Below are 22828 nucleotides of genomic sequence, written 5' to 3'. Positions count from 1 at the left end.
AGAGGCTATACTGGAAAAGAGATATAAAATTGAAGAAGAGGTGGTGGGTCTGTTGATTTTTTTTTTTTTTTTTTTTTTTTTTTTTTTGCGGTACGCGGGCCTCTCACTGTTGTGGCCTCTCCCATTGCGGAGCACAGGCTCCTGACGCGCAGGCTCAGCGACCATGGCTCATGGGCCCAGCCGCTCCACAGCATGTGGGATCTTCCCGGACCGGGGCACGAATCCGTGTCCCCTGCATCGGCAGGCGGACTCTCAACCACTGCGCCACCAGGGAAGCCTGATTCTTGTTTTTCCTGGGAACTTGAGCCAGTTTAAAAGCCAATAGAAAGGTCTAGTTGAGGAGAGAATAAAGGATAATGGGGAAGAAAAGTTTCCCAAGAAGGCCAGAGAGGATGGCTCCAAAGTGCACAGGTTAGGTTGTCTTGAGATGGGAGGACAGGTGGGTAGTTTGAATGGTTGATAATATGATATTGAGACTTTTCATATGTTGGCTTCTATTTTTTGTGAAGTAGGATGGGGGTTATCTGTTGAGAGTGGGGCTGGATGGTTGGAGGTTTGAAAAGAGTTGGGGCAACTTGGAAATTTAATTGTGGAGCGTGAAAGGATTGGTTGGCGAGGGCAATGTGTTAGGAGTGCAGGGCAGAGTTGAGAGCTGTTTGATCCCACTGTAATTTCACACTCACCAGTATATGACTGGTATAAACTTTGGTATATGACTTTTTGCAACAGTGCTCCGACTGTGCTTGCCTTGTCACTGAGTAAATTGCTGGGCCTGTCCTCGGTTGGAGTTTCACCGGCTCTTGGCAGTGGAAAGGGGATGTGGGGTGTTAGAAAGACTGTTATTGAAATGATGTGCTCTAGGATCTAAGCTGATTAAAGAGGGAAGTAAAAAGAGAAAAGGGCTACTGAATTGAGGAAAAGCTGAGAGGCCAATGTAACCTGAGAATGTTGTAATACTGAGCACACTTGAAGGAAAGGTCAACAAGGAGAATTCTAGAAATGTTATTTTGGAGGCAGAAAAATGATGGGTAAGGGACAGTAAAGGTCCATGAATGGTTGAGGTGGCATGGAAGGGGTACCATTCCAGATGAAGATTAAGGGACTGAGTTGTTAAGGAAACCTGGGCCTTCTACATATATAGGAAGTCATTCAGGATAATGGCAGGGCTTGAGGACCATAAGTGAACCAGGACCAAAGTCTTTGAAAGGGAGGAGATGTTCAGGAGGTTGGAATATGATATCAGTGAGAAGAGGGAGAAGGTGGTATAACTGAATAGCAGGACCAAAGCACCCTGCGTGTTTATAGGAGGTGAGGGAAGGGAGGAGTAAGCCCTGAAGGGAAGCATGAGAGCAAAGAGCCTGTAGGGCCACTCCTGACACTGAAGGATGAGGGCCTAGGCAGCCACTAGCTGAGAGGTTGCAGAAGAAGAGGGGTGTCTTCAGAGCAGGCCGAGGAGAGGCCAAGCATAGAGCACTGTTTTCTGGGTGGGGAGCCCAGTCCCAGGGGACCAGTGGAAGCATTTGGGAGGTAGAGGGGGTGATGGGCTGGGTCAGGTGGCTGGGAAGGAACGTTGGAGCATGACAGGGATAGTCCAGTGATGGAGGCTAGATCTCTGCAGTGGGACTGCCTACATTTTGAGTGTTGATTAATGTAAAGGGGATGAGTTAGAGGCATAGGGCCTAGTGGCCAGAGAATGGTCTTGTTTCCCTGGGCTGGAGTGATGACAGGCCCAGAAGTTGCATGTCTTGCATGCTGCTGGAGGTGGTCGATGGTGGAAGGAGAAACAGTACTCCCGAGTGTGCACCCCACGCCAAGTACTGTTCTAAGCGCCCAGCGTTCTGTGGTTTATTCCCCATGTCAGATTAGTACTGTCGTTATCTCCATTTTCCAGATGAAGAAACCAAGGTGCAGGTAAGGCAAGGCAAGTTACTTGCCCCAGGTCACACAGTGAACAAGTGGTGGAACTGAGGTTCAAACTCAAGACTGTAACAGAGCCTGTGTACTTCCCAACGTGTCATACGTACTTAATATTTTCTTACACGCCTAACTTTGATTTTGTAAAACATAAGTGATAGACTGTTGAAAAGCTAGTGTAATATTTAATACAAAATTATCTTTTTAGATGCCACAATTAAGTTCAGTCCTAGAATCCCAGAACCTTACTTTGCAAGTGCTCTAAAGGTTAGACTAGTGCCCAACCCCTTTGCAGACCAACCCTCCCTGTGGTCAGTTTACCACTTCCATGACAGATGCTTGGGCACTTCTAAATTGTTAGAAAGGTCTTTCTTAAATTAAGCTGAGCTCTTCCCTTTCTGTAATTTTTGCCCATGTGAGCCATTTAGAGTGGTGCAGAGTAAGTTCCCTCTTTCACTTTTCCACATGACAGTTCTTCAGATGTCCGAAGAATGCCCTTCAGTCCTCTCTAAGTAATCTTGTTCCCAAGCTGACATTACTCAGCCCTTCAACTCTTCATGATATGATATGGTTTCTAAAAATCACCATCTTAGTTACCCTGCTCTAAAGGTACTTTGACATGTGATTAATTCAGAGTAAAATGGGACTGATACGTGTCTTGATCTATACTCTCTGTAAGTGGTTCTGAGGTTTGTTTTTTATTATTAGTATCTTCATTACATTATTATTTCTTGTTGGTTTGTGTAAATTAAAATGCTAATATTACGTGTGTGTGTGTGCGTGTGTGTGTGTGTGCGCGCGTGTGCGCGTGCATGCGCATGTGTTATATAGCTATTATGCTAAGTCTTATACTTGGGTATTGCCTTTTAAAAATTTATTCAGGTTTTTATCTTTCTGATTGGGATTCATTATTTGAGCTTCTGAAGATCATTTTGAAACCTGATTCTGTTAACTGATTATATTAGCTATCTTTCCCAGCTCTGTGTTATATGCAGATTGAGTAAACATATAAATATTTGTAAAAATATTACTGAAAGAGACCAAAAAGAGAGAACCTTATGGGCTATCGCAGGAGATATTTCTCAAGTCTCTTTCAGATCATTGATCTAAATGCTGGTTCTAGTTTTTCAGCTAACTCTAGATTTACCTAATTTTGTTATCCAGCCACATTTCTTTGTGTTATTAATAAGGATCTCATGAGAAACTTTCAGAACTTTCCTGGAATCAAGTTGTTCTTCATTTGGTATTCTTCAATCTACAAGGATTTGGCAGTCAGTTAATTATGTGAGTAGGAAATAGGAAGGAGACCAGGATGACTGAGCTGTTCTAGATTAAAGGTGAGGAGGTGTTTGCGGGTGATAGTATCATCCTCTGAGATATGGAACCCTGGGGGGAGGACTGGTTTGGGGTTAAGTTCAGCTTGGGTCATGTAGAGCGTGTGGGCCTCCAGGATACCCTTACGGAGCCACCCAGAGGGTAGCTGACCATCCAGGACTGGTACATTGGGAGATGGTGGGGTTTGGTTGCACACAATGTAAACCATGTTGAATGTGTGGGGCATACACCCCAGCAGAGCCTGTAATGTGCAGAGAAAAATTCTGGATTGGGGCGAGGGGAGGTAGTAACATTGCCATCATCAGGAGTTTATGCTTGATGGCCTCCATTTTTTGGTGAAATGGGAAGAAACCTCATCTATTGTAAGACAGGGAGAACTGGAGATTTGTGAGCAATGAATATTTGGAGTCAATGTGGGAAAAAGGAAAGGGATGGGAAAAGGACTGCTAAGCATGTGTAGGGCATTCTTCCTAGCTCCCCCTTCCTCGTTGCCCTTAAAGACAACCACATAAGACCTTTTCCCCCTGTATTTAAGGATTTTTACTGCTAATCGGTACATCAGTGGTTCTTCCCTGGAAGTTGTATCAGAACGTGAAGGTTGTGTATGTGTATTGATGATTGGAGGTGACATTGGTGATTCCAACACACTCCCTAAGGAATCCCTTGTGCTATAAGGAGATAATGAACATGGGGAAATGAGAGTAAAGGTTGTATTCCCAGGTCAGTATTTCTAGAGTCACCTGGTGGAACTGAATCTTTAGGGGTTTCAACCTTAAAGCATCTTGTTGGGATTTTACTAGATGAGAAGATGTTCTCTTGGTTTAGCTTGAGTACCTTCAGATATCTCCTCACTGTTTATACGTCTTCTCTGCTGGGTATTTATTCCCAGGAAAGCAGGGAGTACCCCCCCTTAGCACCATGAATTTACCACTTTATGTGGGAGTGATCAGTTTCTTGCTTCCTTACTAGCCCATGAGCATGTCTCCCATTTTGTATTCTGAGTCCCAGCACAGTGCCTGGTATGTGGCGGACTCATGACAGGTATTGGGTGAACTGTTGGCTGAAGTAAAGACTGAATCAGTCTGGCTGGGCTGTTTCCAGTGGTCCTCCTTCTGGGAGTCCTCCTGGAGAAGGGCCCTCACAAGCTGGTGGTTAAGAGGCATCCTTCAAACCTTTTCATGGTTTTCTCTACCAAGAAACCAACTTGAATTAAAGTTTATGGAAACCATCTTGTGGGGAAAAGTACGAACATCCTTTGTATTCAGGAAGCCTCTGGAAGAGTTTCTTTGGTGTCCATAATTCCTGGGAATCAGGATGGGCTAATTAAATTTCATGTCTAGACACTCCCCTTGTAAATTGGCACAGAAATATTTCCCACTTCTGTTCTGGCTGCTGTGTTCTAGGATAGTATCCAAGCCTTCTGCCAGCTACTAGCCATATGTAGAGGTGTATGAACCAAGTCTAATACTTTTCTACTTTTACTGTGTATTCCTCTACTTAATAATCACTAAACTCTAAAAGGCCCTTAATTTGTGTCAGTAATGAGCATTATTTGGTTTTATCCATTTTCACCATTTTCTTGCCTGATTCAGTGAATGAACAGGGGCAGTTGCTTCCTACCGGAAGCTTTGGTTTTCTGGGAAAAAATTTTTTTAATTCCTTAGATTAGTCCCTGACTTGGCATGACTGATGAAGCAAGCAGCTGTTTAATATGAAGCAAAGCTGGGAGTAGAACAATTTAATTAACTTCTGTCTGTTGAGCCTTTAAAGGAAGCCATAACTTGAGTATGTGGAGCTTTTTAGTTTTAAATGGAACATTTTTGCAAAGAGAGAGTCTCAACATGTACCCCCCAAACTCTAGTTAACTGAAAGTCCGTTGAAAATATAAGATACCCAGTATAACAAAGACTTAATAAAAACTAACTTTTTTTAGGAATGAGGAATTTAATAGTGAATTGTTTGATTTTTTAATGTATTGCTTAAATTAACAATTCATAAAATGGATAATGTTGCATGATACCTACTATGTTTTATAACATAACTTTTAGCAAACATTCATGAAATAAATACTCATTGTATACATTGAATTTTAACTGAGGTAAATAAGCAGCTCTTGCCTAGCCACCCTCCATAACCTCCCGGGAACACACAGAACCCTTCAGGACAAATCATCCTCACATTTAAGATTAGATTCTCCACTCACTACTGGTTACTGGTTTCATTGTCTTTGTTTATCTGCCCACCTGGCATGCAGATCCTTGTTTGCTTAATCTTAGAAAAACATTTTCCTTTTTACATCTCACTTAACAAACTACAGTGATGTTTAATTTATGTATAAAACTTACTTTTATGTATTATTTTGTTAATATTAAACCTAGGTTAAAGACCAAGATAGGTTAAAATTAAATTTTGTAATGCCCAATAAACACATGTTGAATTAAAAACAATTAAATGAGCAATAAAGTTAATGGAATCTCACAGAGAAGGATTGTGATATCAATATTTTTACTGTGCACACACAGCAGAAAAAAAGAATGAGGAAAGAATTCATTACAGACACATAAATTCTGTCAGAAGAGGCCCTGTGGGAGACTGATTCTTATTATGATATCCTGGTTGGAAGGGAATGAAGTGGGGTTATTGCTAGTGCAGTCAATGATGTGGTTTTTCTCTAGTGAATTGGCTTCAGTAGGTGACTTTATTTCTTCACATTAGGCAGCTGGAAATATGTATTGATTCATTTCCTTTTCATTTGAGGGTCAGCTCTATCAAAGATGGAGCCGTAAAAAAAAAAAAAAAGATGGAGCCGTAGAAATGCTGTATTTGCTGGATATGAGCAAATGCTTCAGTGTCTTTTTTTTTGGTCTGAATGTTCCTAAGATTTTTAGGAGCCAGATAAAGTTTAGCTCAATGAGATAGAAAACATACTTTGAACGTGTATATATGCATATTACCATTCTTTGGGCTAACTCTATCCTTAAAACTTGGAGCTCTTTTATAAAAATGTTTTCTTTTAGAGATAAAAATCCATGGAGGATTTTTGGTTCAAGGATATCTGTGATTGCAAAATATTTTTTTAAAAGTTAAATACTAAAAAAAAAAAAAGTTAAATACTAATTTAAGCAGTAACAATGGTATGATTATTTCCAAGATGGTATTATTCTCCTTAAACTTTAAATGTTTGTCACACTGTACAATTATTTTTTCTTATATAATTGGTTTTTGTTTTGCTATAGCAGATAATGTTAGTTCTATTCTTATTTTGGCTTAATTGTTTCTTAGAAATTATCTAACCAACTTTCTTTTATAGATGAGAAAATTGAGGCATAGAGAAATCAGGTGATTTGTCCTTAGTTTAATTAAAAATATTACTAAAAGAATGCCTTCAGTTATAGTACTTGAAATTCCCTCTTAGTGGTAAACTCTAGACCTAGGTAATTTTGAATATCATGATGTTAAATTTGTCTCCTGACATTTATAATATTGAAATCATTAAGATAATAGATCTTCCCCTCTTTTAAGTACAAATATGAGATACATGACAGATAGCTGGTAAAGGCTTAAAATTCATATAGTTTCCTTGTATTCTTACATTTGTGCAAAATTAAAATAAATCACTAAAAATACAACCACATACTCTTTTAAAATTAAAAATTAATTTAGGTGTATTATGAGCAATTTAAAGGATTTTATAGCCAACATTTCTCTTAACAGGTTGAAGAAGTATGGATACCAACACCATATTGGTCATCAGCGCTGGTTTTACCAGCTTTTTCACCTTTCAGCTTCTTTTCCACTTTGTAAGTTATTGGTTTTCAGCAAAAGTTTCTCCAGGTTTTAATAATCTCAACTTCGAAAAGAAGATTGAATGGAACTCAAGGTAAAGCATACGAAATGTAAATGACTGATTAAAAAATACCTAGTCTTTTGAAATAAAATTATGCATTTAAAATATTTCCAAAAAGTCTTTTTCATTTAGGATCTAACAAAATCTTAGGTCAAATTTTTTTATTTGACATTAGGAATAAAAGGAAAGACAAGTAGATAGATCTCATACAAGAAAAAATTTTCAATTCTTATTCTGAAAGATGTTAGGAAAAATTTATTTAACTGTCTAGGTAAGTGTTAAGTAGACTCTGGCAGACTGTGGTGGAAGGCACTGTTTTGCATTCTCCTCTGAAATATTTATGATAACAAACACATGTTCTTTGGAAATGGTAACAGAAGTAACATTAGTTGGGGCTGTGAGTAGCCTATATATAGTATCAGGCTGGCTTAGCCCAACCTAGGACAGTTAAACACTACACACCGAAGAACCTGGTGCACGGTTAGCACATGTCTCTCTTTTAATGAACTTTTCATTTTAATTCATAGCCCTCCAGAATCTGTTCTTTTGTTATGTAATTCTAAAGTAAAAATTGCTTTTTAGATCTTTTAAACAAAAGAGTAAATGGAAAACGGATAAGACATCTAAGGATATAGAAACCTGCCAGAGTTTTAATTAGTTGGTTTGCGAATTTTTTGTGTATGTGCAACTCATTAATCTCTCACAACGTTTCAAACACAGACGGACTCTGACAGCTTCACTTGCTTTAGAGCATTTCAGATGCCCAAACACCTCTGTGCATTTGCAAACCTCAGTGAATTAGAGCAGCTATGGGATACTGTTTATTATTGAAGTTAATGCTAACTATAAAATGAACTCAGCAGATCTCCAAAATTGCTATAATTATTTTTTCATTGAAATTTCCTTTCGGAATTAAAAACTTCTGCCAAAGTCTATTTATTTGAGAATGGTCATATGTGACCTGAAATGCCCTATCTATTTGAGCCAAATTGTTTTACAGGCATTCACTTTTGTAACTCAGACTGTGAAGAAGACTAGTTGTTTTCTTCTGCACCTTACACTGATTTGTCTGGTTCATACATGTTATAGCTCTTCTTCCCAAGAGTGAGAATTATTTCTCCACATATTTTTGAAAAGTAAGAGGTATGATTCTTTTGTCTAAACAATAGCACAAAAGTATTGTTCAAATGTGGGATACAAAAGATACTAACCACTATTTTGTAAAACCATTTCTAACATGAAGATAGAATAGTTGGGTAAGAGAAGGAAAGGGATATGGAGGGGGACATTCATTTTCTACGACTAAATTTTGAACTGTTTTCATTTCCATTTCAACATGGTTAAGGTAGGTAAAGGCATTTGAATCTTGGCGAGCTGCAAGCCAAAGAAACAGGGAGGGTACAGATAGAGAGAAGCAAAGGTAAAAATGAAATGAAATGATGCAATTGAGAAATACTTTGCATTATTCAGTCTTATTATCACTGCCATTCTATGAGACATGGAATCACCATTTGGGAAACTGAGTTCCCATTTGAAAAAGGAGTCTGGGATTATATGATTCATTATGCTATTCAAATACTATTATGCTATGCTATTTTCTCTCAAATTTACTCCTGTTTCCCACTCCAGCTTGCTTTACATGGGACTTAAACTGTGAGGTGGAGAGTGCAAAGAAGGAAAAACAGTTGGCTTCTTTTTGAATACACATATATGTCTTGAAATCCAGATTCCAGTCTTAAAACAGACAGATCAACACAACCCACATTAATTCTCTCTAGTAATCAGGAAAGAGTGTCTGAACGATGAGTGGCTCAAATCGTCTAGTAGTAAAAGGACAGAAGGCAGAAAAGCTCTCCAGAAAATTCACACCTGAGAGTAACAGTTGAATTAATAAGTGAGAAAATCTTATACTTAATTGTTACTTTTTCTGCAAACATACATACTTATAGATGTTATTAACATTATATAATTAAATAAATTTCTTATTTCCACTTGCTTTCCTATGGCATGGAAAGTTCTTGTTGTGCTGAAATATTCCTAATTTTTAAATCTGCTTCTTCAAAATATAACCCTTTTGTCTGATTGAGCTATGTAATTTCTGTTGGTAATACTCATACTACTTGCGAGTGATTACATCAGTAATTTTAAAGTGCTATTCTAAAATTGTCATTACTTCCTTAAAAAAAAAGAAGCCAACAAACATTCCTTTTTAACCTTCTTTAAACAAAATTGAAATATTTTATCTTGGTGTCTTTTTTAAAACCCTGAGGAATATACATTATGCTTTGCCAGGAATCTGATTTTAAAGAATGAAATATGAAATTTTCACTAACAGAAGTTTCTGAATGTATAGACTTTAATACAGAATAGCATGTAAGCACAGGGTGTTTGTTTCTCCTCTTCATTATAGTGGGAGCTATTTGATCCAAGTAACATGTAACCTTTCTCTCGTGAATTATATGCCATTTCCATCAGCTGAGGGCTTGTAATTCTTCCCTTTTACCATATAGCATCTCAACAGAGTAGGGAATTTGAGGCCTGAGTATCAGGAACAAAAATTCAGATATTTTCCAAAAGGAAACTTTTTGATAGAAGGTTACTAAGCCAACAGGTTAGTAAAAGGTTATGCTTTTTCCTTTAATAGAATTTTTGAATGGCAACAGAAAGCTGGTTGTCTGATTATTTAGATGGCATGTTTTACTTGAGATCAAGGAACTTACATTTTTATCTTGCTATGTTCAAATGGAACACAGGTGTGCTTGGCGTGAAAATTCCAGACTTGTAAACCAGGTTAATTGGGTTAATTATCACACTTCAAAATGTATTTTGGTATTACAAAGGACTCAGTGCCTTTAAATTAGTGAGACTCTTTGAGCATTTAAAATATGATTTGATTTAATTTGATATGTTTACTTAGGACCACATCATATATTAGATCAAGTATATTGATTTTTCAAGTTACAATGAGACTTTTTAATATCAAACTTTGTATTGGTTGATATATTTCACTTACTTTTAAAGATTTGGGTCATATTGTAGAGAGATTCATTGCATACCAATTAATTTCTAAAGAGAAAACTTTGCTATTCCTCTCATCCTTTGTTCTAATGAAGAGAAGAGAAACTTCATTACTCATAAACTTTTTCATTATGTGAGTAAGCATATAGTATCCTGTATACAGTTCTTTGAGTAGGATATCATAGAACTTGCATATTGGTTAAGTCATTAAATTTTTAGCAAGATATGTTCATAGAAACTGATGTTTTTCAACTAAAAGTTATTCCTTCTATAAAGAAAATGCCACGTGGATCATGTGAACATTTTGTTTTCACTTGGGCATTTCTTTTAAAAACAAATTTTTTCTGAAAAAATTCATGGTCCTCCATTTTTCTATTTAGAAGTGATTTCATAATAATGATGAGACACTAATAATAGCCACCTTAGCTTTCTCACAGATTTGTTACAAGAATCAAGTACAATAATGTGTGTATTAAAACTGAAATTTCCAAGGTAATACATTTTCATTTCATGATCCATTCCAATTCTGATCCATGAATATGGAGTTCATGGAGTTAAGGAGTTAAGGCTATATGGAGTTAAGGCTAGTAGATTTGGAAGTCATTCCTAACTGATTGGAGCAGGAACTAATCCCGCAGTGATGCTGCTGGGGATGGAGCAGGGTGCAGGGTAGTGTGCTTACCAAATGCCATCTGTTTGCACAAAACTCTGTCAACTGGTTCATCAGATATGCTTCTGCTTTAGACCCTTTAATCAATAAGTGATTCATCATTTGTCTAGCAGGAAATTGTAGACCTGGGCATCTTTCTTGTTATTGATTCCAAAGTAAAGTTGTGGCCCTTGGATTTCTAAATAGCAATTTTGTATTATATTCTCAGATGTACTCCAATCCTATATTTAAATGCTTCCACATTTAACTTCTTCAGAGTGTTAAATGACTTGCCAGAATTAGTTAAAATTTATTGCACAGATTCTAAAATCTTTGTGTCTATTTCATCTCATTGCAGGGTAGTGTCTACGTGTCATTCTTTGGTGGTTGGGGTTATTGGCTTGTACATATTCTTGTTTGATGAGGCTACTATTGCTGATCCACTTTGGTAAGCTGTTTCTTTCCAATATAGTCAATTTGATTTATGTTTTGATTTTAATTATTAATAAGAACATCTCTTTACTTTAAAACAAAACATATTGATGGTGTATGGTTTGTTAAAATGCTTGTGTTCAGACATATTTCAGCAAGGTGCATTAGAATGATTTATTTTAGATTTAATACAAATAATGAGGGCATTTTGCATTAGTATTGCAATTATTATCCAAAACAGGGAGAATATGATTATTATGTAAGCGTTTATACCGTGTTAGTGAGTGAAATCAAGTTATTGTGAACACTGTTCTGAGTAAAAATAAGTTATTATTGAGATCGGATAGTCAGATAGATAGGATAGACTTAGTCTTTAAATTTATGTTTGACCCATCATTTGATATCAAAGATAGGAAAATGAGAATTATAGATGTCCATGTGAGAGGAATTTAGTACCACATGAGATGATTTGAAGCACGAGTAATAATTATGTTTAGCCATAACACGATAATTTGTAAGATGATTCTTTTTTAAGAATTTAAATGTCATTCCAATGAAAGAAGTTTTACAAACTGTACTTCCTGGCATTATATGAGAAGACTTAGTTCAGTTTAGTTTGAGGGATTGGGAGTGTTTTGAAAAAGCACTGCACAGGGATGTGATAGACGTGGGTTCTGAGGGATGTGGGGTAATTTGACCAGGTCTTTTGACCATCTCTATTTGACTGCAATGATGTTGTTTTTTATTCATAAATATGGAATTATGCTGGTCAGAGTTATACCAGTATTCATACATTTTCACTGAGAAGATATTTTTCAAAGTGAATTAATTTAGTGAATTTCATTCCTTGACCAAGTTTTAATGTGCTCTACCTAAACAATTGCTACTTTTTTTTCATATTTTTATTTTACCCACATGATTGTCAACAGAACCAGTTGTTTTGGGAAGTAAATTTTATAACAAAGATTTGATTCGTTGACCAATTTGTCCTTATCAAATTTTTACCTATTATATTTTTTGATATTTTAACATTTTCTTAGATACCATAACTTATTCCAGGTCCAATTTTCCTGGATCATATTTACAGATCAAAATTTGTAAAGAAGACATGACTTCTACTAAATATTTCCACTTGTAGTTTACCTGTTGTCAGTTTTATTTTATGTTCATTTTACCAGTAGTTCACATTAAAAGTCAGGTAAAGGACTGATCATTTGTATCTGTTTCTTGGAGCCAAGAGCATGAGCAGGGCCAAAGTGTAGGATCTTGATATGTGTAAGGGTCGAAACAGCAGTATTAAATTGTTCTGTTCCGATCAATTTCTAACTTGTGATAACAGGCAAATCTCTCCAGTCCTCAGTAAAGTGAGGGTAGCAGTATAGTGCCTCTAAATCAGGGGCAGGCTAGATGATTTCTTGAGGCTATTTGAGTCTCTGATTCAGAATAAGGAATCAAAACAACAACAACCAGCATCTGGAATTCCATTTGAGTCCTTTCACAAACAAATCATATGAGAACACACTTATAAAATGTTGTCTTTTGGTAATATTATTTTCATAAAACTTTGGGCTTAAGTATAAGCAATTATGATTATTGCAGTTTGAAGCATTATAGCTAACACAGTACCTTGTGCAAATGACAAGTTACCATTTGAGCACCTATAGAGAACATTTAAATTATATTTAAATCTCAATAGAAAAAAAAGTAGCTGTCATCTATAACCATGTGCTAAAAAAAGGAACCTGTTTTTTAATATTTATAGGGGTGATCCATCTCTTGTGAAAGTGAATATTGCTATTGCTTCAGGCTACCTCATTTCTGGTATGTGATATGTTGTTCACTGTCTGTTTCTTTTTAGACTACTTATGGAATTATGCAAAGAATACATACATAGTCTATGCTTTTGGTTTATTTATTTAAGAAGCAACTTTTAGGATCCATACTGAGGGAAAAAAATATCTGCTGTAATGGTAGAACATGAAACATTTTTCATGTTGGCTCTCTGGTTCTCAAAGATCAGAGCTGCAGAGTGGGGCCTCAGTTAGGCCTGGATTTTTTTTTTTTTTTTTTTTACTAGTGATGGTTCCTTTTTGGACTAAAGAGTTGCTCAGGTGCAATTACCATGACGCTAAGGAAGTTTAAGCCTCAGGGTCCTCACTTGCAAGGGCCCTTGAAATGTGCTCCCATGGTCATGGTTTTGTATTGTTTTGGTAAGACTTGCAAAAGTAAGGTATTTTAGTCATAATCAGTTAAGATCATGGACTCTTTCTACTTCACATTTCCCTCTGTCATATTTTCTCTCATGTTGGATGAGGTTGGAATAACCTTTTACACAACGAGAGAGAGGGGAAGTTAAGTTGAGAATATGCCATTTAAACTGCTCTTTGAAAAGACATTTTGGACTGTCTCAATAAAACGAGAAATAAGAGATCTCTGATTTGGACATTTATGCAAGGAACCCTATTTTGTAATTTTCAAATTTAATAAACAGCTGAAAGAAAATCCAAGTAAAAATGGACTATGAAACAAAAGTGATAAAGATGAGTGATGGACTCGGTAGAAAATTTTCTGCCAGCAAGAAGTGAATTGTAAAAAAAAATTAGATTAAACTAAAACACAGTAATTTATTAAGAGGAAAAGATACATTTGGGATAGAAATAATGAATAGGCTATTGGATTATTCAACGGCCCAATTAAAAGAAGAGTGTATCTTGTGGACATATTGGGAAAAGATTTGCTCTTTGGCACAAAATGCTGTCATTGACAAGGTTAACACAAAATTTATAATATGCCTCATACACTGGTTAATGAGTATTGTCAATTCAGAGAGTAGTTACTACCCAGGAAATCTTGTATGAAAGAAACTTGATAAAGATTTTCTCAAATAAGGTAATAATTCAAAACACTTAAAAATAAGTTATGAACTGAAACAAACTTTCTAAACCAAGCTGAATGAAAGGTGAATTCTTTTATTCTCTCTATAGAAAATATTATAAGATCATTATCATATAAATTGGTGACCAAAGAATATACAGCCAAATATAGGAAAAATGTATCTAGAGAAACATATCAGGCAGTTAATTACTAATAGTTTTAAATTTTCTTGATTTCCACATTTGTGGTATTTTTTCCTCTCCTTAAAATTTATAATCTGATGATTTCTTTTACCTTTAGATATATTCACATCTAGTTTTGTACTAGTAATTTTTATTTTTTATAAAAGAAGCTCCTCATGCTATAAGCTCCAAACCCACAAAACCTGAATCAGACTCTGGTTTCCATCCATGATTGCCATTTGTTTCCAGGTTTAAATTTCATGTTTAACCATTTGGTAAAGAAAATACTTGTGTTCACAGTTTGAGATGTTTCTGTTTTATTAAATGAAACAATTTTCTGAATTGTGGTATTGATTTAGAATTTAAAGAAAAATGGATGCCTTGAGCTCTTTTTTAAGATATCTTTTTAGTAGTTATAGTTCTTCGTGTTTGGTTTTTTTTTTTTTTTTTTTTTGCTATTTTGATATTTAACCACATTCTATGTTAACTTTAAAATTTTTTTGCTGAATTTGTGTTATACACGAGTTAGTCGTTTTATACCTTTTCTGAGATCGTCTTATCCGATTGAGTTATTATAGTGACAAAAATCAGTAATTTAGCCTTATTTTAAAATTATTTTTATTCTGTAATATTTTCATTTTATTTAACCCTTGTAACAAGTTAATTTGTTTATACTTGCAACAAATACGTTACATTACATAGCTATACGCCTGGCACTGTGCTGGATGCCCACACTTGGTCCTCTTCCTAGAGAAGTCCCAGTAGTGTAGGGGAGACAGTTATCTGGAAGCACATACTTCGTGGTAAAAGGGGTAGTTGAGCTCCTGATGTACGAGACGAGTGCTGTGGGCTCAGAGTGGACTGTGATGTGATGTCAGGAGAAAGTTAAATACACTTGAAAAACAATGAAGCTTTCTTCCTGTGTAATATCTTATTTTTCCTTGTTACAGATTTGTTGATTCTCATTTGGTATTGGAAAGTGATTGGTGACAAGTATTTTATAATTCACCATTGTACAGCGCTGTATGCATACTACTTTGTACTGGTGAGTGCCAGGATTTACAGTGGTCTGACAAGCAGACAAGATTGGGAGTAACGACTCAAGGGTGAAGATAAATCTAAACATACAATTCTTAATTTATAAAGATCAACCCCAAATGCATTCAGGAATCACTCTTGTGATGTTATCCTGTGTATTAACAAAAATAATAGCTTTACTTACGCATTTGTATTAGTGCGTCTATTTGGATTCACACACTTTGAGAAAGTCAGATGACCCCAATTTCCTGAATGTTCACTCAAAACCTTTAGGATCATGTGGCTACTGATATTTGTCTGTCTTTCTAGTTGCATGTATGTTTTATCAGCCGGAGCTAGATGTAGATTCCTGTATAACCAGCTGAAGTATCTCTTTTCTGTTTAATTTCATATACCGTTCCACGTACAAGCATAGTTACACTTGAGTATGCTAGAGCAGGGGGGGAGGAGGAGGGGGAGGGGGGAGTCTTGTTCAGAGGCTTCATCAGAACTTCCAGACTGAGCTAATAGAGGATCCAGCAAATCTGGGGCACTAGTGCATATTAACTTTTATTTCTAACATTATTTTAATACATTATACATTTGTAAATTAGCAATTTTATATCCCTTGCATCTTTGTTAGGTTTCTTCTCAATCAATTATTTTTCAGCCTATATAGACCACCAAACCCAAGATAGATACTGGGAAATAATAGACGTATGTAAACTCGAATAGTATAAATTTTATGTAATACATGTGGTATACCATTCCATGTTTTTCCTGTTTTAAAACATAAATGTAACCACTGGCTTTTTTTTTTCTTATTTGGTATTACTAAAATCTGTATATTACTGGACATTTGTGTCGATTTTCAGGGCTTTTAAAAAACTCATACAAATGTGTATTAATAATATTCTTCTATTTTTCTTTATATTGCCCCACACAAGGGTAGCTGGTGAATAAGACATCAGATTACATTATTTCTGCAAGAATAAGATACATCAAAGCATCTCTTTATATCACCCATTTAAAGTTATAAGTCTAAATAATTAATGTAAATGTTTTAAAAACTATGCTGGTTTTAATGTTATAAATAAGTAGGTATTTATAGGATCCCAGTAGGGATCCATAATCACTTTATTCTTCTGAAGCAATAGGCTGTTTTTACTGGCATTTCCTACTGTTTATTTCCTTGTCTTCCTTTTTAGATTTTAATACATTATAGGTAGTTATAACATATAGACTTCTACCTTTTACAGGTCTTAGATAGTTGCAATACATGCACTTTGTTTCCTGAACACTTTTGCTAAAGAGACGTGGAAACTGACTAACAAAATATTGGTTGACTCAGGGAAGAATGTGTGTGGGTACTCGTGTGAGTTTAATATCCTCCTGCAGGTTAGAAGTATGGTCTCTAAACATGAGTCACAAATAATCATTGTGCTATGAAACGAATGTAAGCTGGTGAAAGATAACAGGTCATTTATATGCATTTGTAAATGTGACTAGTAAGAACTGCTGTTCTCTCTCGGCCACTGAAGTCACAGGTCTGGCAAATGGCTGCTGTGCATGGAATGGCAAGTTGAATATTTCATTATGTGGGAGGAATACTGTTTTCTCTTTGGACTTTTATGCCTTTATAAAATGTTAGTGAAGTGAATGCTGGATTTTTAAAAAAGAAATTAACTGCTGCCTTATTTAGTAAAGTTGATAAGAAGATCAACTGCAATTTTTTCAAGAGATGGTTGCTTTTTTGATATGTCTTCCTTTGTTCTATTGTATGAAATAAATGAATGGTATGAAAGAAAATTATCTAATTAAAGTGAATCTATTCATAGGGAAACAAAATAGAAACAAAATTGATGAAATAAATATTTATAGATGTAGAGATCCTATGTCGTTTATAGATCTTACATTTACTATTTGAATATAAGAAAATTTTTTCCCATGCAATGAATTCCCAGGTTACTTTGTGCATTTTAAGTAAGGCTAACAAAATACCAACAGCAAGTACTACTACTATTATTATTTTGTGTAAACTTTCTGAAATTCTTATCCCTTATGCAATGAGAACTGACATTTGGAAAGCACTTCGACTTGATACTTCTGCAACTATTTAAGCTGTTTGTAGTAAGCTTTTTTTCTTAAAAGATTTTCTAACTGGAACTAATTAAAAGTTAAAGTGAAGAATAGAGGCTAATTACCTGTAGGTTTTAAATGTACGCCCTACTGAATAGTTGAATGTAAATAACAACTTTACCTTATCTGACGTAACAAAAGTAAGTCTTTTTTTTTTTTTTTAATTTTTTTGCGGTATGCGGACCTCTCACTGTTGTGGCCTCTCCCGTTGCGGAGCACAGGCTCCGGACGCGCAGGCTCAGCGGCCATGGCTCACGGGCCCAGCCGCTCCGCGGCATGTGGGATCCTCCCGGACCGGGGCATGAACCCGTGTCCCCTGCATTGGCAGGCGGACTCTCAACCACTGCGCCACCAGGGAAGCCTTTTTTTTTTTTTTTTTTTTTTTTTTAAAGTAAGAGTCTTTTGAACTTAGGGTATTGTAGGTTGTAAATAAGTTATACAATATCTTGATCCTCTCTCTAATATATTTACTGGAGTTTTAAAATTATCTCATGGAATAATTTAGAGCTTAAGAAATCTTCTCTTCTGCCTACATAGAAAGGTAAAAATCCTACAGCTTTTTTTTTTGATATTCAGCTTTCATCCCTTGGGGAGGATACTCATTATCAGGGAAAATATGACAGGTTAATCTCTTATCATAAAGGAAGTGACACATTTAGGCTTTAACGTTCTATGTTTAGGGATAAACCATCCTCTTTTGTTCTCCCTTTCTGACATCTTGGATAACGTTAGTTTTCTCCTGTATTCCTTGTGAATCACCTCCTCTCCCCAATCAAACCACATCTTTAGATACTGAGTTATAGTATATTTGGAAAACTTTTAAACTTGACAAGAAAATCACTGAGTCTCTGCCTACTTTGCCAACTCTTCTGCATCTTTCCATTACCCTAGGATCTAATCATTAAACCATTCTGCTGCAATTTAAGAAGAAAATTTGGTTTCAAATGCCTCTTGTTACATTTATTTAAGGGTATTAGTATTAGTTGTGATACTTTGAAGGTGAAGATTTTTGATTTTTGTTTAATATTTTACCCCAGTTATCTGTGTTTTAAAAACCTTTTGCAAACAATTGTGTATGAAGTGGTACTGAAAAATGAGATTCGTTATGTAAGATAAGGTAAAGTTGTAATTTACGTCAGGAGACAAGAAGTAGAAAAATACTGGTCTTATGTTTAGTCTAAACAAAAATTTCCACAGTGCTGTGAAACAAATGCCGTGACTCACTAACATTTTATCATTAACAGTGTTAAAAAAGAAAAGCTACTGTTTGAAGGTGAGTTAAATAGTGGTGCATGTTCTCAGTTACACTTAAATAATGTATTTCCTTTTTTTCTCCCATTAAGATAGCCTTAAAGAAAAATTTTAGGTAACTATAGTGGCTGTTACAGCAACACTTTAAGATAACAAAATTTCAAAAATTAACTTTTCTGTAGACTAGGTAGGTATTAAAAATAGGTACTTAATATAGCTCACTAAAGCAAGATTCACCAGTAAAGTCTTTGTGATCTCTATTTCCCACTAAATTTACATATAATAAGACATCTTAAGTATTTAAATCAAACAAAAATATTTTTAGAAGTTGTATAATATGTTAGATAATTTTTTTTCCTACTGAAATAAAAGATTGATAGCTTTCTTATACAGTAATGAATGATAGACTAGCAGAAGTAAGTCTTAGAAATTGTTTTATTAGTATTTCTATAGCTCGCTTATACAAATCTATATAAAAGCGCTATGATACAGTTAGTTTATTACTTTTACTACTAACTGAGGGATTAGCCATGGTAAAAATATTAAGTGCTCAGTTTTTTATTCATAAAATATGTGTTCTATGTGTGTGTATATGTAAAGATACATACATATTCCATATAGGTATGTGTGTTTTTGGTTTTGGAATTCGTTTCAGTATTTCATTTTTAATATGGAATACCTGATGTGAGCATTTCTTTCCCGTATTTCACGAACATAACAAACCTCCTCTAAGGCCTTCCTCAGTTTCGGTAAGGAGGGATTCTTCTCTTTCTTCCTGGTTCTGTGTTTACTGCTTCATGCTCTTTTGTGGGCACAGAGCATCTCCTCAGATATGCATAGTGGGATTACCTTAGCAGAGCTGTGTCCCTTCCTTTCTCTAAGCTGGCCTGATTTTTTGAAACCTATTTCCCTTTAATAACCAGGAAAGAAAACAGTTCATGTATTGGACTTGATGTGTGATGATAAAATAGGTGTCAACGAAGAGGATTGCCATGTCCACCCTAGTCGATATTTTGTTCTTAATTAGGTTTTTTAAAAAGAAATCTTATATGATTCTTCTTACATGAGGTAACTAAAGTAGTCAGATTCCTAGAGACAGAAAATAAGATAGGGGCTGGGTGAAGGGGGTGTTGGGAAGTTACTGTTTATGGGTAAGAGTTTCAGTTGGGAATATAAAGAAGTTCTGGAGGTGGAGAGGTGATAGCACAACAACATGAATGTACTTAATGCCACTGAACTGTACACTTAAAAGTGGTTAAAAGGGTAAATTTTGTGTTATGTATGTTTTACCACAATAAAATAAAGTTTAAAATATGCACGCTTATCCATTAACTGAAGCAAGGTTAGGAAGAGGAACTAATAATATGTTGGATGATGGATTACATTTTTTAAAATTTCAGGCTGGAATAATAAGCTGAAACAAATAGATGGAACCGGATAGTGATGAATGTCAAGTTTTGCACTTGGACTTGACAATGTATAAAAAGAGAGGAATGACTGGGAAGTGGCGGATGACCACAATTGTAGTTGTACCAATAGCACGTCACATCTGCTAAAAAAGAAAGCTGTTTTTAAATGTTTACTCTATTCGGGGAGGTACAGTATCCAGTTCAAACAAATTACAGTTTCCTAGTTAGACCATACTCACAGCATCTGGAGTCTCTAAAATTGCATATGTTCTGGGGCGAGCTGCCAGATAACTGTAGAGGGGAGATTAGATTAGGTGGCTATTGCCCTGGGATAAACAACTGAAGGACCCAGAGAGGTCAGCTTAGAAAAGATAAGTTGTAGGACAACTACATGGCTTTGAAATGTCCTTGGAAATACGAAAGGACTGTTAAGTGGAAGAGGAAGTAGACTTACTCTGATTTAATTCAGACATTGGAATTAGGACCAATGGGGATGATAAAGAGAGGTAGGGGAGACTGCTGTTTTACAAAAGAGACATTCCCAGTGAATAGATTATAACAACAGCCTTTTAAAGTGGTTCTTTTTACCATAAGATATCTTCAATCAGATAGATATAATAAGTAGAAGCTTTAGGTCGGAGCTTATACTAAATCGTCTTTAAAGTTCTATAAGTCTGAGATTCTGTGATTCAACTGTTTTGATGAAATGATTGGATTTAGTTCTAATACTGGAGAGCTAGGCAATGGGCAAGTAAGAATAAGCTACGTTTTGTCACCAAGTTCTTAAGTAACCCAGGGAGGAAGGGGTGAAAGCAGCTGGTCTGCAGATCCATTTACTTCCTTGGGAGAAAGGGAGGGGAAGAAAAGAAGGCAAGTGACCCAGGTCTAATCTCCTTGTCGACGGGACCTTTGGGTAAATAGGGTATGTACCGACATTTGTTAGGAGAAAGAGGTCTTAACTCTGGAATGCTCTTAGCCTGTTCCTGGCTAAGGATTCCCTATAGTAAAGAGAACCCAGGCTCTGTGAGTCCTGGCTCTTTGGAGAATGTCATGTAGTCTGTACAGTTGTTTGGAGGTATAAAATGGAGATGTTCTATAACATAAACTCTCACTGCATGTGAGGAACTTGGTGAACCTCACCTAGTAGAGCCTTCACACCTTCTGGGCCAGTGCTGCTTGTTCAACACAGGAAGGACCTGGCTTGCCAACTGCCCTTCACGTCCCAAGCCTCTCTCTACTTCCTCTGAATTATCTGATAGCCTCTATCCTTGTAGTCGTTAGTAAAGCTTAATTCTAGGTAAGATCACTGTTTCACATGAGCCAGATTGGGCAATCCAATCCGGTCCTGTGTGTTAGCTCAAACCTTCAACTCTGTCTTATAAGTAAATAATCAAAAACCTTGAATGATTAAAGTTAGGCAAAGAGTAATTAAATATAGGGTGGATTTTGTTGCCAAATCTCATTTCTAGATTCATGGTGCTCTGAAAGGGTTTCCCATGGAAATGTCCTAAGATTATGGGTCAGTCTAAATAGCCTAGAAAAAGTACCTCCTAATTGCTACAGTAGAACATAGTCACATTTTTATATAAACCCCAGTGCCCATAACTTACCTCACACCAATTACGTAGCCCTAGTGGTGGGAAAGTGTGCCCATCCCACTCCAAGCCATTGATAGTGGCACGGTATTTAGTATCATGCTAGCAGTAGTAGGTGCATAATAATTTTATTTATCTTTCTCCCTCACCTTCTAAATTCCTGACCCTAGCCACTCTTGGCTGTTAGAAAATTAAATGTCCTGTGATAAGAAAATCCAGATTTTCATAATCACTGGCTGAAAGGAAAATTTTCTTTTAAGCTCTGGAAGGGATCAGACAAATCTTATTTTGTTTTCCCTCATAGAGTCATGCAGAGGCCATGGCCAGTATGAATTTTACTATAGGCAAAGCTCCTTAAAGATAGATGGCAGAAGTGGAAACACCACATTGACCAGAGTCAGTTGTGAGTTTTGCCATAATTTACTAACAGTAAAGTATCAAAATGTATAATTTATTAGAGCTGAATTAAACCTGTCCTCTTACTAGTGTCTATCTCACTTGTATTTTAGTAGGTTTTGTTGGTGGGGTAAGGATAAGGTAACAAGGAATTATTCATAACCTGAATCTTATCTAATGGCCACCTGTGCCTGTGGAAGCCTGTGCCACACGTGATGCTGACTCTCACGGGTGAACTGGATTAAACAGGTCGAGAGTCATTGGTGTGCAGGATCAGAGACTATGGAAGCCAGGCTACTGACGCATAGTTCACTGGCTCGCAGTGGTTTTGAACTGAGGAGGTGGTGGTGGGGAGAGGTAAGGAATTAAGGATATGATAGCTACCTAATTCAGTCCCGCAGGTTCCGAGATTTAACTATGGGAAACTATCTTTAAAAATTCAAGTAACACATCACCCAGTGACAACGCTGTAATGCTATAGCAATTTAGAAAATGGAAAGATGAATGTGTTAATTTCCATTATTTTTTTTTGTCTGCATGTTTATAAAAAAATTCTGAGTTTGTAGACATACAGGGCTTAGTAAGTATAACGTTTTCTAGGTCTGAGTCTCCAGAGATAACTACTGACAATACTTATGTATATTCTTGCAGTTTATATAAATTGTTCGGGAATTTTCATATATATATATATATATATATATATATATATATTTGTGTTTCTTTAAAATTTTCCAAGAGAGCTTTTGAGGTAGATGAGACTTAGTCAGTCT

At 36.0% G+C, this 22828-nt stretch overlaps 1 protein-coding gene across 19 annotated transcripts in view; it reads left to right on the top strand.

Annotated features, from left to right (window-relative positions):
• Nucleotides 1-22828, top strand: part of TLCD4 (TLC domain containing 4) — a 106307-nt gene that overhangs the window by 55059 nt on the left and 28420 nt on the right. For 14 of the 19 annotated variants that reach the window (XM_073810737.1, XM_073810735.1, XM_019919334.3 and 11 more), the window contains 4 exons: nucleotides 6964-7129; nucleotides 11122-11211; nucleotides 12958-13016; nucleotides 15202-15296. In XM_073810737.1, the coding sequence (XP_073666838.1) occupies nucleotides 6975-7129; nucleotides 11122-11211; nucleotides 12958-13016; nucleotides 15202-15296 (399 nt within the window). In that variant the 5' untranslated portion in view covers nucleotides 6964-6974. Of the gene's footprint in view, nucleotides 1-98; nucleotides 3970-6559; nucleotides 6589-6963; nucleotides 7130-11121; nucleotides 11212-12957; nucleotides 13017-15201; nucleotides 15297-22828 lie in introns of those variants that run through there. The other 5 variants (XM_073810730.1, XM_073810721.1, XM_073810701.1 and 2 more) reach the window with 2 other exon arrangements.

Source organism: Tursiops truncatus, chromosome 1 (assembly GCF_011762595.2).
Source record: "Tursiops truncatus isolate mTurTru1 chromosome 1, mTurTru1.mat.Y, whole genome shotgun sequence".
NCBI classification, from domain to species: domain Eukaryota; kingdom Metazoa; phylum Chordata; class Mammalia; order Artiodactyla; family Delphinidae; genus Tursiops; species Tursiops truncatus.
The sequence above is the reverse complement of the archived record's forward strand: the minus strand, read 5'-3'. Positions and strand labels throughout refer to the sequence as shown.